The sequence below is a fragment of the Lepus europaeus genome, chromosome 14 (genome assembly GCF_033115175.1).
Source record: "Lepus europaeus isolate LE1 chromosome 14, mLepTim1.pri, whole genome shotgun sequence".
Classification (NCBI taxonomy): Eukaryota; Metazoa; Chordata; class Mammalia; order Lagomorpha; family Leporidae; genus Lepus; species Lepus europaeus.
Window position 1 is genome coordinate 38,637,019 of NC_084840.1, and position 14,751 is coordinate 38,651,769.

Sequence of the window (14,751 nt, forward strand, 5' to 3'; positions counted from 1 at the left end):
CCCACTCCCCCACCCCCATGAATTCCTGGAGAAAAGCACTGGAGCTCAGTAACATTTATCACGTAGGTTGTTAAAAAGCGGCAGCGGCTTATGGGCAGTGTTACAGACAGAATTGTGAAATCTTCCCCGGGGCTTCTCCCGAGCCAGGACGAATTCTCATCCAGCTGGATCCGGATGCTTTACCACCTCGCAGTGCTCTGCGGGTTTCTGCCCGCATCCTCACGAAGCCTCCGGCTGCCTCTCCCGGCGCGCTCTAACGCGCAATGGACGAAGGCGCCGAGCAGCGCAGTTCTTCCCGCTGCCGGACCAAACGGCCAACTTCACGACCCCTCCCGGCCGCACGCATTCTGCAGGAGGGGTGGCGCCGGCTTACCAGGGGCCGCGGGGACCCCGCACCCTGGACCCGCACGCGGCAGGGCCGCTGCGGCCTGAGCTCTCAGGAAAAGGGAAGGGTGCAGGCGCCCGAGAAACGTGGGCCCGGAGAACCGCGAATGTTTTCTCAGTATAGAGCCCCGCGCATGACGCCACCAGGAACCTAAGGCTGCCTCCCCGCCGCCGGACCCACAGGTGCCCCTCCCTGCCCTCGCCTCGGCCCGCCCGGCCTCCCTCCCTCCTTCCCTCCCGTGCTCCTCTCGGAACAAACAGCCTGCAGTTCCCGCAGCTGCAGCGGGAGCCGCGAAACGCGCGCCGGGAGCGAGCCCCGGAGGGGGCGGGCGGCGCGGGCCGGAGCGGGGCCCGGGCGGGACTCGGGAGCTGGCGCCGCTCCCCGCGCGCTCGGGCGCCGGGCCTCTGCGCGCTGCCTTCCTGCGCCCTCCCTCCGGGGGGGGGGCGGGGGCGGGGGCGCAGGGCGAGGCTCGGGCCCCTCGGCGGCACCCCCTCCCCGGGCAGGCGCGGGCGGAGCCCAGCCCGCCTCAGCCGGCCGCGGCGGGAGCAGCTCGGCGCGGCGCCGCGGGCAGCGAGCTCTGCATTCGAACCTCCCTCGCAAAGACAGTCTCCGCCCCACAATGCACCGCGGCGGGCAGCCTTTGAAAAAGCGGCGCGGCTCGTTCAAGATGGCGGAGCTCGACCAGTTGCCTGACGAGAGTGAGTAGCACCTCAAAGCACCCCCCCCCGCTTCCCGCCGGCCGCCTGCCCCGCGCCTGCACCGGCCGGGACGTGTGGCCGTGCCCTCCGCCCGGCAGGTAGGCTGCCTGCCAGCCCCACCGTGGTCCCCTAGTCGTCCTACTCCGGGGCTGCCGCCGCGTCGCCGCCTTTGTTATGGTGTCTGTGTGTTGGTTTCTGGGGTTGTGTGAGCGCCAGGGCCGGAAGCCCAAAGCCCAGGAGTCCAGCGTGTGCCGGGCGGAGGCGGTGGCTGCTTCCCTGGCCCGACTCCGGCCCCCGGCCGAGGCGAGCGAGGAGCGGCCCCCGGACGCCGGGGCTGTCCTCGCCGCCTGCACCACTCGCCCGGCGCCGAGAGACGCCCGCCGGGTTATGTAACTCGCCGGGCCGGGGGGCAGAGGGCGGGCTTGGGCTGGGCACGCGGTGGTCCCAGCCCCTTCTTGTTGTCCCGGCCTCTGATCATGACCTGTCACAGCTCCTACCTCTGCTGGCGCCGATGATCTCCACCGTCCCCCACCCCACCCCACCCCACCCATCGCTGTGTCCACCCCTGGAAGTGTTTCCGTGTCAGAGGCTTGGCCCCTTCCCTTGGGACCACAGGTGGCCATGGAGCTTTGCGGAGATAACCCAGACGGGCGACATAGTGTTCTGGTCTCCCCATCCCAGACTGCTCTGTGCGTCTGTGCCTTCAGAGTCCTCGGGGTCCTCCTGACGGTTGGGTGCCACCTGCACAGCACACAGGGTCAGTGCCTTACCTGACACCCACTCCAAACGCTGGCCCATGTAGCTGCACCCTGCCCCTGACAGCCCGGACGCGTGTGCCCGCCGTGTTGAGCAGGGCAAAGCACCAGTTCAGTGGTCTAAGGACAATGGAACCTTATTTTGTGATTTTCGATATCGCATAAATTATATAAAAAATTTTAATTACAAAATGGTCCTGAATCCACACATACTGTTCAGTGTATGTGTACATATCATTTGAGAGGGTTTTCGTGTAACAGACTTAGAAAGCTCAGTCACTATGCACAAGGCAAATACATAGATTTTAACAATGAGAGCTCAAGATAGTGCCAGTTCTGTTTTCTTTGTGAGGTCAAGTGTGAAGTTAAAAGTTCAGGTTGCCAAGCTGGTGAAAAGTTGTATTAAAAAGTGTTTTAAATTTTGTCTAGACCAGCACTAGGTCCCCAGAGAACTTTCTCAGTGATGGAAATAGTCTCTTTTGTGGTGTCCCACAGGGCAGCCACAGTGACTGTGGAACACTTCAAGTATGGCTAGCATGACTGGAGAACTGGATTTGAAATTTTGTTTCATTTTAATTAAATGGGAAATAGTTATATGTAGGTATTGTACCGGCCCGCCGGGACACAGTTGCAGACCCTCCATGAGTTTTATTGCAGCCCCTGGGTTGGAGACTGCAGTTGCTTGTGATTTAAGATGCCTGCAAATACAGGTGGGCCTAGTGAGCATGCCGAGCTCGAAACCTGCAGCCTTGTTGTGTCTCTCATACTTGTCTTTGCTGGAGGATGTCTTACTACCCTCTTAGAAATCACAATCAGTAGAGCTGTTGTTCTGGTTACTGTAGTAATTCTGTTGAAATGAGAGGTGTTTTAAGTGACTTTCTTATTAGGAATATTTGTCATATCATCAGCAGACACTTACTGAAAACTTACTGTGGTCCTTTGTAAGGATTGAAACTCAACACGAGGATTCACATTCCAGGCACAGCTTCAAGCTGTATAACCTAATCATTTGGGTGACTTTGTGATGTCTCTAGTACATTGCAGGATGTGTGTATGTATAGGGGGTGTCTTGTTTAACTGGACTATAGCTTTGCTGAAAGCGGAAATTGCTTTACCTTTTGTTACAAAGTGCCACGAATCAGCTATACATAAGTACTTGATTTATATGGAGTTGATTGTAGAGTTATGGGCGTTACTAATGAAACTGGAGCAGAGAACCGAAAAGGAAAAGTAGTTTCAATTTGGTGCTAGAAATAGCAATGTTTTCTGACAACTTTGGTGAAGGAAGCTAGGTAATGAACTAGCTGATAGCCATTATAACATTTTCAATAATAAAAACTACCATTTATTGAGTACTTACTATTAGCCAAGTACTTACTATTAGCAAAGCATATTATGTGTTTGCTCAGTTAATTCCCATTTCAATTATGTAATGCTAGATTTTATAGATGAGGAAACTGAGGCTGTCTTTGGCCCAGCTCTTTCCTCTGAGCTCCCAGCCTTGATATCTCTTGCTTTGTCACATCTTTTAGATGCCCTCAAACCTCAGGTTGAAAATCTACCTCTCATAATCCCATCCCGTATATAGGTACTTCCAGTGGAGCCTGTCTTAATGAATGGTTCCTCTGTGCATTTGGCAGTCAGAAACCTTACAGATTATCTTCGACACTCCTCTCTCTCCCTCTGATTTCCCACGTTTAAACCTTTACCAAATCTTGTAACTTTGTGCCTTCAGGATGTCTCAGTTCTACCTATTTATCATCACCGTAGCCCAAGCTGTCACCATCTCTTCTGTAATCACTTCAACTTCCGATTAATTCATTTCCTCCCCACATACTCACAGCTGGAGCAATCCTTTGGAAATGTTTAAAACCCTTCAGTAGCTAGCTACAAGACCTTTCGTTGGCTGAGAGACCGCACATCCCCAGCTCCGTTTTGTAGCACTTTTCCTCTCTGTCCCTTGGACTTAATTGGACCTTTTCCTTCCCGTTGCTCGCCTGGCTCCCTTTTCTGCAGTGCCTTTGGATGTGCCGTTCTTGTGCCTACAGTGTCGTTCTCTCTCCCCACTTCCAGTTAACTTTTACTTACTCTTTAGGCCCCATTGTAAGCTGCTTTGGAGAGCTCTTTCCCATCCTACCTGACTAGATTTGGTCCTCTTTAAGTCTTTTTCAAGCCACTGTGTAATTTAGTGACAACTGTCACCATTGTAGTTTAACATACATGTGTCTGTCTGGTTAGTAGGCGCACCAGAGCAGGTGCTGTTCCCTTGCATTGCTAGTTCTGTGGATGACACCTGGCATTGGTAGTCCTCAAGCACTCTACCCCTCCCATTGTTCAGGCTCCTTGAGTACGCCAGCTTCTCAGGGCTTTTTACCAGCTGTTGTTCTGCCCAAACTCATGGCCTGGACTTCTGCTCTCTCGCGGCTAGATTTTTTCAGCTGTTCCTTCTGAAAGAGGTCTTCCCTACCTGCTGCGTGTAAAGTAACCCTCCACATGGAGATCACCCTGTTGATTTCCTTTATAGCAGTTATCGTGAGTAGTAATAATTGTTTTCTGTGGTCTCTTCACTAGAATGTAATCTCTGAGAGCAGATGCTTTGTCTGATTTGTTCCTTGGAATAACCTCAGTCCTTGAATAGTGTTTTTCACAAACATCCACTACATATTTGTTGAGTGAAGAGTGCACATAAACCAGTTGGAGTTGAATTCAAACTTAATCAGATGCACCTGTCTGGGAAGTTCCTGTTCTTAACCTAATAGGTTCTTTTTGATTGATCAAAGTAATTCCAACAGTAAACACTATATGAAAATTAGCTATGTAGTGTGTGCACTGTTCTAAGCACTGTTAATACACAAGGATACTTTAAAAAGTTCACGGAAAATGGAATTAAAAGTTAAGTTTATTTTGGTGAAAATATATTTTTAAATCCACAGAAATTTTTCATAATATGCATTTTCCCTGAAATTATTTTATTTTTTAAAGATTTATTTTATTTATTTGAAAGAGTTAGAGAGAGAGGTAGAGCCAGAGAGAGAGACGTCTTCCATTCTGTTGGTTCACTCCCCAAATAACCACAACGGCCAGAGCTGAGCTGATCTGAAGCCAGGGCCTTCTTCTGGGTCTCCCATGTGGGTGCAGGGGCCCAAGGACTTGGGCCATCTTCTACTGCTTTCCTAGGCCATAGTAGAGAGCTGGATCAGAAGAGGAGCAGCCGGGACTTGAACTGGTGCCCATATAGGATGCTGGCACCGCAAGCTGGGGCTTTAACTCCACAGTGCTGGCCCTCCCTGAACTTTCTGAAGACTTTTGCTTATTAACCCATTTAATTTCTATTTTTAAAGGAAGAAACAGCAGCATAGAGAAGTTAAGTACTTGCTAAGGTAACCAAGAAAGTGGCAGAGTGAGATTCAAACCCATCTGGTCTGAATCTAGAACCTATACTCCTAACCACTGTACTATACTGCCACTCAAAAAAAAAAATCTGGAGTGGGCATTGTGGCACAGTGGGTTAAGCCCCCAGGTGGGACACCCTCATCCCATATCAGAGTGCCAATTGGAGTCTGATCCAGCTCACTGGGAAATAAGTGGAAGATGGCTCAGGTACTTGAGTCCCTGCCACTCACATGGGAGATCTGGATGGAGTTCTTGGTTTTTTTTTGTTTGTTTGTTTGTTTTTAAGATTTATTTATATGAAAGGCAGAGTGACAGATCTTCCATCCAGTGGTTCACTCTCCAAATACCTACAACAGCCAGGGCTGGACCAGGCTGAAGCCAAGAGCCAGGAATCCATCCCAAACTCTCACACAGATGGCAGGGACCCAGGTATGTGGACCACCATCTGCTGCCTCCTAGCCATATTAACAGGAAGTTGGATCAGAAGCAGAGTAGCAGGGACCTGGGAACTGAACTGGCTCTCCAGTATGGGGTGTGGGCATCCTCAGCTGCATCTTAACCTGCTGAGCCACAACAACCAACCAGAAAAGAAGTTTTAAAGGTGATAGGTCAGAAGCCCTAAGGTGTGGTTTATACAGGGATGGGTTTCCTTGTAGTTTCCAGATCTCTGTTCAGATACTAGCACAAACACCTTATATAAATATAATGTTTCATCCTATCATGCCCATTCCATACTCACTGTCTTCCTGCTTTATTATTTTTTCCCGTGGTGCTTATCATCACCTGATGTGTATTTGTCTCCCTTCAAAACTATATACCCTCCACAAGAATTGGGACTTTTGCTGTTTTGCTTGCTCTTGTACCCCCATTGCCTGGAGCATAGACTGGCATGCAGTCAGCACTGCTTACCACTTTTTTCTCAAATGAACTATATTCCTTTGGTAACTTCATGGATATGAGTATTTTGTACTACTGCTGCTTCCCAGTTGTATTGTTGAGGCTTCTTAAGATTTTACAGTATTCTCCCAAACCCCCTCACCCCTGACTTTATCTGCCTTTGGTCATTAAACTTCAAAAAAGTTTTTTTTTCTATTGATTCTCCTTCTCCCCACACCTATAGATCCTGTCCATTGTTCATGCTGAAATCTTTAGTCCGATGTTCGTCAAAGTGGGTTGCCTGTAACAAAGTTCTCCAAGAGCTTTTTTAAGCAGTGCAGATTCTGCGTGCATGGGGAGCTTCCTACTAATTCTTATAAACACTGTGGTGTGCCTTGTCTAGTGAACCCCTCCTACTTTAAGCTAGCCCCTCTTGGCTGTTCTGAGGATCTTGAAGTATTTTTTTTTTTAATTTTTATTTAACGAATATAAATATCCAAAGTACAGCTTATGGATTACAATGGCTTTCCCCCCCATAACTTCCCTCCCACCCACAACCCTCCCCTTTCCCGCTCCCTCTCCCCTTCCATTCACATCAAGATTCATTTTCAATTCTCTTTGTATACAGAAGATCAGTTTAGTATATATTAAGTAAAGATTTCGACAGTTTGCCCCCACATAGCAACACAAAGTGAAAAAAATACTGCTGGAGTACTAGTTATAGCATTAAATAACAGTGTACAGCACATTAAAGACAGAGGATCTTGAAGTATTACACATACCTGCTTTCTAGACTTGGAAGGGACTTGTTGCCTGCTATGGCAGTCCCTGAATCATTTCTACTGTCTGTTTTCTCTGCTCCATTACCTGTTCTGATCTTTGCCTCAATGAATGTCAGTTTCCTTTCTCTCTTGCTCCAGTGCCAGAGCATGAATGAAGATACAAAATTACTTCTGTCCCTACTGTTTCTTTTTCCTCTCTTTTTACATTTTGCTGTCTCAGAATGGTCTCTACTTCTCACAACTTATACAAGACTCCCAAATGTCTTCTGCATTTCTTCCCTACCCTGTCTGGGTTTTGGTCTGTAGTTGTACTTGTCTACTAGTTATTTCCAGGAGCGCAGTGGTATTTTCCAGTACCACTTCAATCTCAATATTGCTAACTAAACACATCTCTTTCTTTCTCTTCCTGTTGATTATGAAATAATTGTTGATTTGTTTTATCTTTAATTTCAGGCTCTTCAGCAAAAGCCCTTGTCAGTTTAAAAGGTAAGAATTACAGTGTTTTTAGGTGTCCCAGAAGCTAGAAATTTAATTCATAAGATTCATTTGGATATCATGTTTCTTTTTTCCTTTTTAAGTTGATTCATTATAGCTTTTAAATATTTTCACTGATAGCCTTAGCTTTAAGAGTTTTATTTTTGGGACTGGTATTGTGGCATATGCCTGAGATGCTGGCATCCATATGGGCACACTGGTTTACTTCCTGGCTGCTCCACTTCCCATTCAGCTCCCTGCTAATGGTCTGGGAAAAGCAGTGGAAGATGGCCCAAGTGTTTGGGCCCCTGCCACCCACATGGGAGACCCAGATGAAGCTCCTGGCTTCAGCCTGGCTCAGCCCTGACTGTTGCAGCCATCTGGGGAGTGAACCAGCAGTTAGAAGATCTGCCCCCACACCTTGTGTGTATCTCCCTCTTTCTGTATAACTCTTTCAAATAAATAAATACTTTTTTGAAGATTTATTTATTTATTTGAAAGTCAGAGATACAGAGAGAAGAGAGAGATATATATATATTAATCTTCCATCCGCTGGTTCACTCCCCAAATGGTCACAACTGCCAGTGCTGGGTCAGGCTGAAGCCAGCAGCCAGAAGCTTCTTTGGGTCTCCCACATGGGTACTTGGGCCATCTTCCACTGCTTTCCCAGGTGCGTTACAAGGAGCTGGATCGGAAGTGGAGCATGCCCAAATGAGATGCTGGCTCTGCAGGCGGCAGCTTAACCTTCTGCACCATAGCACCAGGCCCATGAATACATTTTTTTTTTTTTTAAAAGCTGCTGCTTGGCCGGCGCCGCGGCTCACTAGGCTAATCCTCCGCCTTGCGGCGCTGGCACACCGGGTTCTAGTCCCGGTCGGGGCACCAATCCTGTCCCGGTTGCCCCTCTTCCAGGCCAGCTCTCTGCGTGGCCAGGGAGTGCAGTGGAGGATGGCCCAAGTCCTTGGGCCCTGCACCCCATGGGAGACCAGGATAAGCACCTGGCTCCTGCCATCGGATCAGCGCGATGCGCCGGCCGCAGCGCGCCTACCACGGCGGCCATTGGAGGGTGAACCAACGGCAAAAGGAAGACCTTTCTCTGTCTCTCTCTCTCACTATCCATTCTGCCTGTCAAAAAAAAAAAAAAAACCTTAAAAAGAAAAAGCTGCTGCCTGCATTGCCGACATCCCATATGGGCAATGGTTTGAGTCCTGGCTGTTCCACTTCCGATCTACCTCTCTGCTATGGTCTGGGAAGGCAGTAGAAGACGGCCCAGGTCCTTGGGTCCCTATACCCGTATGGGAGACCCAGAAGAAGCTCCTGGCTCCTGGCTTTGGATTGGCATAGCTCTGGCCGTTGCTACCATTTGGGGAGTGAACCAGCAGATGGAAAATTTGCCTCTCTCTCTCTGCTTCTGGCTCTGTGTAACTCTACCTTTCAAATAATTAATTTTTAAAAAATTATTCTTTAAAAAATTCATTTTCTTTTTGAGATAAAGGGAGATAGAGATCTATCTACTGGTTTGCTGCCCAAATGCTCATAACAACCAAGGCTGGGCCAAGTTGAAGCCAGGAGCCCAGAACTTCAGTTCAGGTCTCCGATGCTCATGGCAAGGACCCAAGTACTTGAGCCATCACCTGCTGCCTCCCAGGGTGTGCATTAGCAGGAAGCTGGATCAGATGCAGAGGAGTTGGTACTTTTACCAGGCACTTGATACTGGATGTGGGTGTCCCAAGCAACGTCTTAACTGCTATACCCTATGCCTATTCCATTTGGCAACTTTCTTTTTTTTAAAAGATGCATTCATTTATTTGAAAGGCAGAGTCACAGAGAGGCAGAGGCAGAGGGAGGGAGGGAGGGAGAGGGAAAGGAGGGGAAGGAGGGGTCCTCCATCTGCTAGTCCACTCCCCAGACGGCCGCAATGGCCAGAGCCACTCTGATCTGAAGCCAGGAGCTTCCTCTGGCTCTCCTACTTGGGGCCCAAGGACCCAGGCCATAGCGGAGAGCTGCTTCGGAAGAGGAGCAGCCGGTACTCGAACTAGTGCCAATACAGAATGCTGGCACTGCAAGTGGCAGCCCCACCCGCCACACCACGCTGTCAGCCCCCTGGCAACTTTGAATTTATATAATTTTGTAGGAGAATTGGCCTTCAGTAGAAATTATAAAGAAAAAATTATTCCAAAAATTAAAGAATTTCCTAACTAAATATTCCAGAAAGATCTTATTTAGATTTTTTTTAAAAGATTTTATTTATTTATTTGAGAGGTAGAGTTACAGATAGTGAGAATTAGAGAAAGATCTTCCTTCTGTTGGTTCACTCACCAAATGACTGCAATGGCTGGAGCTGCGCTGATCCGAAGCCAGGAGCCAGGAGCCACTTCTGGGTCTCCCAGGTGGGTGAGGGGCCCAAGCACTTGGGCCATCTTCTACTGCTTCCCCAGGCCATAGCATAGAGCTGGGTTGGAAGAGGAACAGTCAGGACTAGAACCGGCGCCCATAAGGGATGCCAGCACTGCAGGCAGAAGATTAACCTACTGTGCCACAGCGCCGGCCCCCTTATTTAGATTTAAAGCGTTTATTAAACAACTGTACTGAGCCATATGCTTTCATAATAGTTCAGTTTTAAGATTCCTGACTTTTCTAACTAATGATGCAAGTTTCCTGAAATAAAAGGATGGTACTTTGGTCTTTCTGAGAAGAAAATTAGATGTATTCCATGGTTTTGATAGTTTAACTTTTATTATAAAAGTCTTAAGGTTCTACTGGGTTGGGGGCTGGACTTGTGGCAAGCTGGTAAAACAGCTGCCTACAAGCCGGCGCCGCGGCTCACTAGGCTAATCCTCCGCCTTGCGGCGCCGGCACACCGGGTTCTAGTCCCGGTCGGGGCACCGATCCTGTCCCGGTTGCCCCTCTTCCAGGCCAGCTTTCTGCTGTGGCTAGGGAGTGCAGTGGAGGATGGCCCAAGTCCTTGGGTCCTGCACCCCATGGGAGACCAGGAGAAGCACCTGGCTCCTGCCATCGGAACAGCGCGGTGCGCCGGCCGCAGCGCGCTACCGCGGCGGCCATTGGAGGGTGAACCAACGGCAAAAGGAAGGCCTTTCTCTCTGTCTCTCTCTCTCACTGTCCACTCTGCCTGTCAAAAAAAAAAAAAAAAAAAAAAAAACAGCTGCCTACAACACTGGCATCTCATATGGACACCAGTTGCAGTCCTGGTTCAGTCCCGGTTCCACTTCTGATCCAGCTCCCTGCTAATGTGTCTGAGAAAGGAGCACAAGATGGCTAAAATACTTGGGCCTCTGCACCCATGTGGTAGACCCAGGTAAAGCTCCTGGCTTTGGCCTAGCCCAGCCCTGGCTATTGTGGCCATTTAGGGAGTGAATCAGTGGATGGAAGATCTCCCTTTTCTCCTTTCTCTGTAACTCTGATTTTTCAAATAAGTAAACAAACAAAAAGATTCTACTGGGTAGATAAATTTGGAACCAAGCTAAAATTCTCAAAGGCTCAGAGAATATTTAGTCTTTAAAATTACCATGTTGTGTTTTAGATTGGTGATTTATTAGATTATGTCCTTATAGCTTGAAGAGACTGCTCACTCATCTTCCAGAATGCCTCAGCTTCTTTGGCTAGCAGGATCAGCTCCATTTCACCTCTTTCTTTTCATGCTTCTTAAAATACACATCTGAAAAAATATTTCATGATCTAATTTTTTTCCAAAGGTTTATTTATTTGAAAGCAGAGTTACAGAGAAGCAGAGGCAGAGAAGAGAATCTTCCATCCGTTGGTTCACTCCCCAGATGGCTGCAATGGCCAGAGTTGTGCTGGTCTGAAGCCAGGAGCCAGGAGCTTCTTCTGAGTCTCCCACATGGTGGCAGGGGCCCAAGGACTTGGGCCATCCTCCACTGCCCTCCTGGGCCACAGCAGAAAGCTGGACTGGAAGAGGAGCAACTGGGACAGGATCGGGCTCCCCAGCTGGGACCAGAACCCGGGGTGCTGGCACTGCAGGCAGAGGATTAGCCTAGTGAGCCGCGGCGCCAGCCCTCCTCTTTGTTTTCATAATATGTCTAATCAGTTACTTGCTACATTTTTCCTGGTTGTGCACAACTTTGAAGATAGTTCTTTCAATTAATAAAAACATACTAATTTCATTTTCAGATGTTCAGGGTTTCATATATTGAAGCAAAAAGCATTTAGAAATATGCTCTAAATTCAAGGTTAGAAAGGGCTTTTTCCATTTTCCATTGCCTGCCCTACTTTCAGTTAGAGTTGTACCAACAATTATAAGATAGCTCCTGGCGATTGGAGTTGAGGGATTATTAAAAGCCAACAAGAAAAAAAAGGGCCAGCATTGTGGTATAGCAGGTTAAGCCACCACCTGTGATGCTAGCATCCCATAACGACACTAGTTTGAGTTCCACTTCCAATCCTGTTCCCTGCTAACATACCTGGGAAAGCAGCAGAAGATGGCCCAAGTACTTGGGCCCCTGGTACCCACGTGGGAAACCTAGATGAAGCTCCTGGTTTCAGCCAGGGGTCCTACTTTGCGGCCATTTGGGGAGTGAATCAGCAGATCGAAGATCTCTCTCTGCCTCCCTGCTCTCTAACTCTGGCTTTCAAATGATTGAAGTTTTTTTAAAAAAAGGGAAGCTATATGTTTCTGTGTAGACATTTAATACTTTCAAGATGCATTGCCCTATCAAATTATTAAGGAAGATGGACAGAATTAAGGAGGGATTTTTTTCATGTAATAAACTAAAATTGACACATCGGTAAATATTTCATATATATTGCGGTTACTAAAAAGTAATGTTCATAATATGAAACCCTTTGAATTAAACTTAAATTTTATTAGTATTACTTATTCATTACAGAGGGAAGTTTATCTAACACATGGAATGAAAAGTACAGTTCTTTACAAAAAACGCCTGTTTGGAAAGGCAGGAATACAGGCCCTGCTATGGAAATGGTAAGGAACGACTTTTTCTTACACTTTAAAATATAGCTAAACTGTATTATTGTCACATGTAAGTTATTAGAGTACAGTAAACAATTTCTAAGGTTTTTTTCCTCCCAGCCTCAAGCATTTGAGTTTTTAAGTGTCATGGAGTAATATGATATTATTTAATAAATTGTAGATAGTGATAAGCTGGTCATCATTAAGTATTTGTTAAGTAATTATTTCTTTAAATTGGGAAAAAACAAACTCTTGCATCCCCCAATCATACATTTTTTTAGATATACAAAAATGTTACATGAGTCTGGCCTTTGTGAAAATACATATAAATAGGCCGGCGCCGTGGCTTAACAGGCTAATCCTCCACCTTGCGGCGCTGGCACACTGGGTTCTATTCCTGGTTGGGGCGCCGGATTCTATCCCGGTTGCCCCTCTTCCAGGCCAGCTCTCTGCTAGAAGGCAGTGGAGGATGGCCCAAGTCCTTGGGCCCTGCACCCACATGGGAGACCAGGAGAAGCACCTGGCTCCTGGCTTCGGATCAGCGAGATGCGCCGGCCATGGCAGCCATTGGAGGGTGAACCAACGGCAAAAAGGAAGACCTTTCTCTCTGTCTCTCTCTCTCTCTCTCACTATCCACTCTGCCTGTCAAAAAAAAAAAAAAAAAAATATATATATATATATATATATATATATATAAATAGTGGTAAGGTAGTACTGTCTTGTGTAGGTCAAGGCTAAATACATTTAGAGGTGGGAAGCAGAGAAATATAACTAGTATGATTAACAGTTTTCAGTCCTTACAAGTCAATAGTGAAGTGGGCCTGGAGCTGGGATAGCAGTAGTCACAGTAGCTGGGGCAGCTAATCACAGTGAATGTGAGGGACTTCCTCATATTGTCAGTTCCATCTGTCATTCTGTTCTTCCTCTCTGTCCCTGATCAAGAGAGGGGGCAGAGTAGAAGGGACTTTGTGTCAGACCTATGGAATGTTGAGACTCTGAGTAGTTTTAATTTCAAGGGTCCAAACCTCTAGTCTTGACCCAATTGGATACTACCTGTGTGTTATACTAGCCCAGTGCACCCGATTGCCTTTCAGATAGGATGAAGGTATGTCTTTAGTGGGAGGAGAAAGCTTTGAAAAGGGAACTGGGTCTTACTGGAATATTATTTCTGTTGTTTGTTTCTGTTAATGAAACCTCTGAACCTAGGGTAGACTGAAATTTTTCAAGTTACAGACCCTTGAGTGTATTATATGCTTTTGGTAATTAACATTTTCTTTTAGTTTTACAGGTAACTCTTAAGTATTTATTTTTATCTTGTATTTTTATTTACAAATGGAAATTTGGTTAACAATTAAAAAAAATCATTTGATAGGTAGAAAGATGGAGGAGGTAGGTGGGGAGGGAGGGAGAGAGGGAGAGAGAGAGATGACTTCTATCCTTTGATTCACTCCCTAAATGCCTACAATGGCCAGCTGGGCCAGACCAAAGCCAGAAGTTAGGAATTGGGTCTAGGTCACCTACCTGGGTGGCAGAGACTCAACTGCTTGGGCCATCACCTGCTGCCTCCCAGGGTGTGCATTAGCAGGGAGCTGGTATTGGGAACAGAGCTGGGACTCAAACCCAGGCACTCTGATATGGGATGCTTACATCTCAAGCAGCATCTACCAGGCCAGATGCCTGCCCATTTAACAGTTTTTAACAGCTCACCTGGTATAATATTATATACATTTAAGCTTACTTTTCCAGAGAGATTTTGTATCTTTGCCCCAGCCTAACCTTAAGCAACAGACATATCTTCGTAGTACACCCAACTGGTATTAATTGAAGTGCCAACATAATTTGAACTGGAATTTCCAGAACTTATTTCCTTATCTTTATTATCAAAGGCTGCCAGTGTACTAAGGAGATTTGCATTCTAGTTAAAGTTTAATCATCAGTTAGGTGTTTCACTTGTAAACAAATTACAGAAATATATATCTTATACTTCCTAAATCTAAGATTATTTAACATTTGGCTTTTTGTGCCTTGTATTACCCATATTTAGTTCTTCCTTAATGCTGATAATCCAGTTATTTTCCAAGTATATTCCAAGTATAAAATTATATTTTGGATCAAAAGTGGGAAGTGTTCAGCTTTTTCATTAAATAAAAAATTTCTATGAAGCCTTTCAGAAATTCAAAAAGAAGTCGACTCTTTTCTGATGAAGATGACAGACAAATAAATACAAGGTCACCTAAAAGAAACCAGAGGGTTGCAATGGTTCCACAGGTATGTTTGCTAAACTTTTGTTTCCTGCAAAAGGAAGTAAACAATTGCTCCACATTATAAAAGTTATTCATTCTGTTACATTTTGAGTAACAAGTTTTTTTTTTGTTTGTTTGTTTGTTTTTTTTTTTTTAATCAGTACTGCTGCTTGGCTCCTACTTTGGTTAGCTAGAAA

General features: G+C 46.5%; 1 protein-coding gene across 6 annotated transcripts in view; it reads left to right on the forward strand.

The window, feature by feature from the left end:
- Positions 1 to 940: 940 nt before the first annotated feature.
- The window catches only part of LIN9 (lin-9 DREAM MuvB core complex component), an 81,768-nt gene continuing 67,957 nt past the window's right edge, over positions 941 to 14,751 (forward strand). For 3 of the 6 annotated variants that reach the window (XM_062210464.1, XM_062210463.1, XM_062210465.1), the window contains exons 1-3: positions 1,038 to 1,083; positions 7,343 to 7,375; positions 14,475 to 14,579. Coding sequence is in view for 4 of the 6 variants with exons in the window: in XM_062210463.1 (XP_062066447.1) it covers positions 14,568 to 14,579 (12 nt within the window). In the remaining 2 variants the exon portion in view is untranslated. Of the gene's footprint in view, positions 1,084 to 7,342; positions 7,376 to 12,228; positions 12,324 to 14,474; positions 14,580 to 14,751 lie in introns of all 6 variants that reach the window. The other 3 variants (XM_062210460.1, XM_062210462.1, XM_062210461.1) reach the window with 3 other exon arrangements.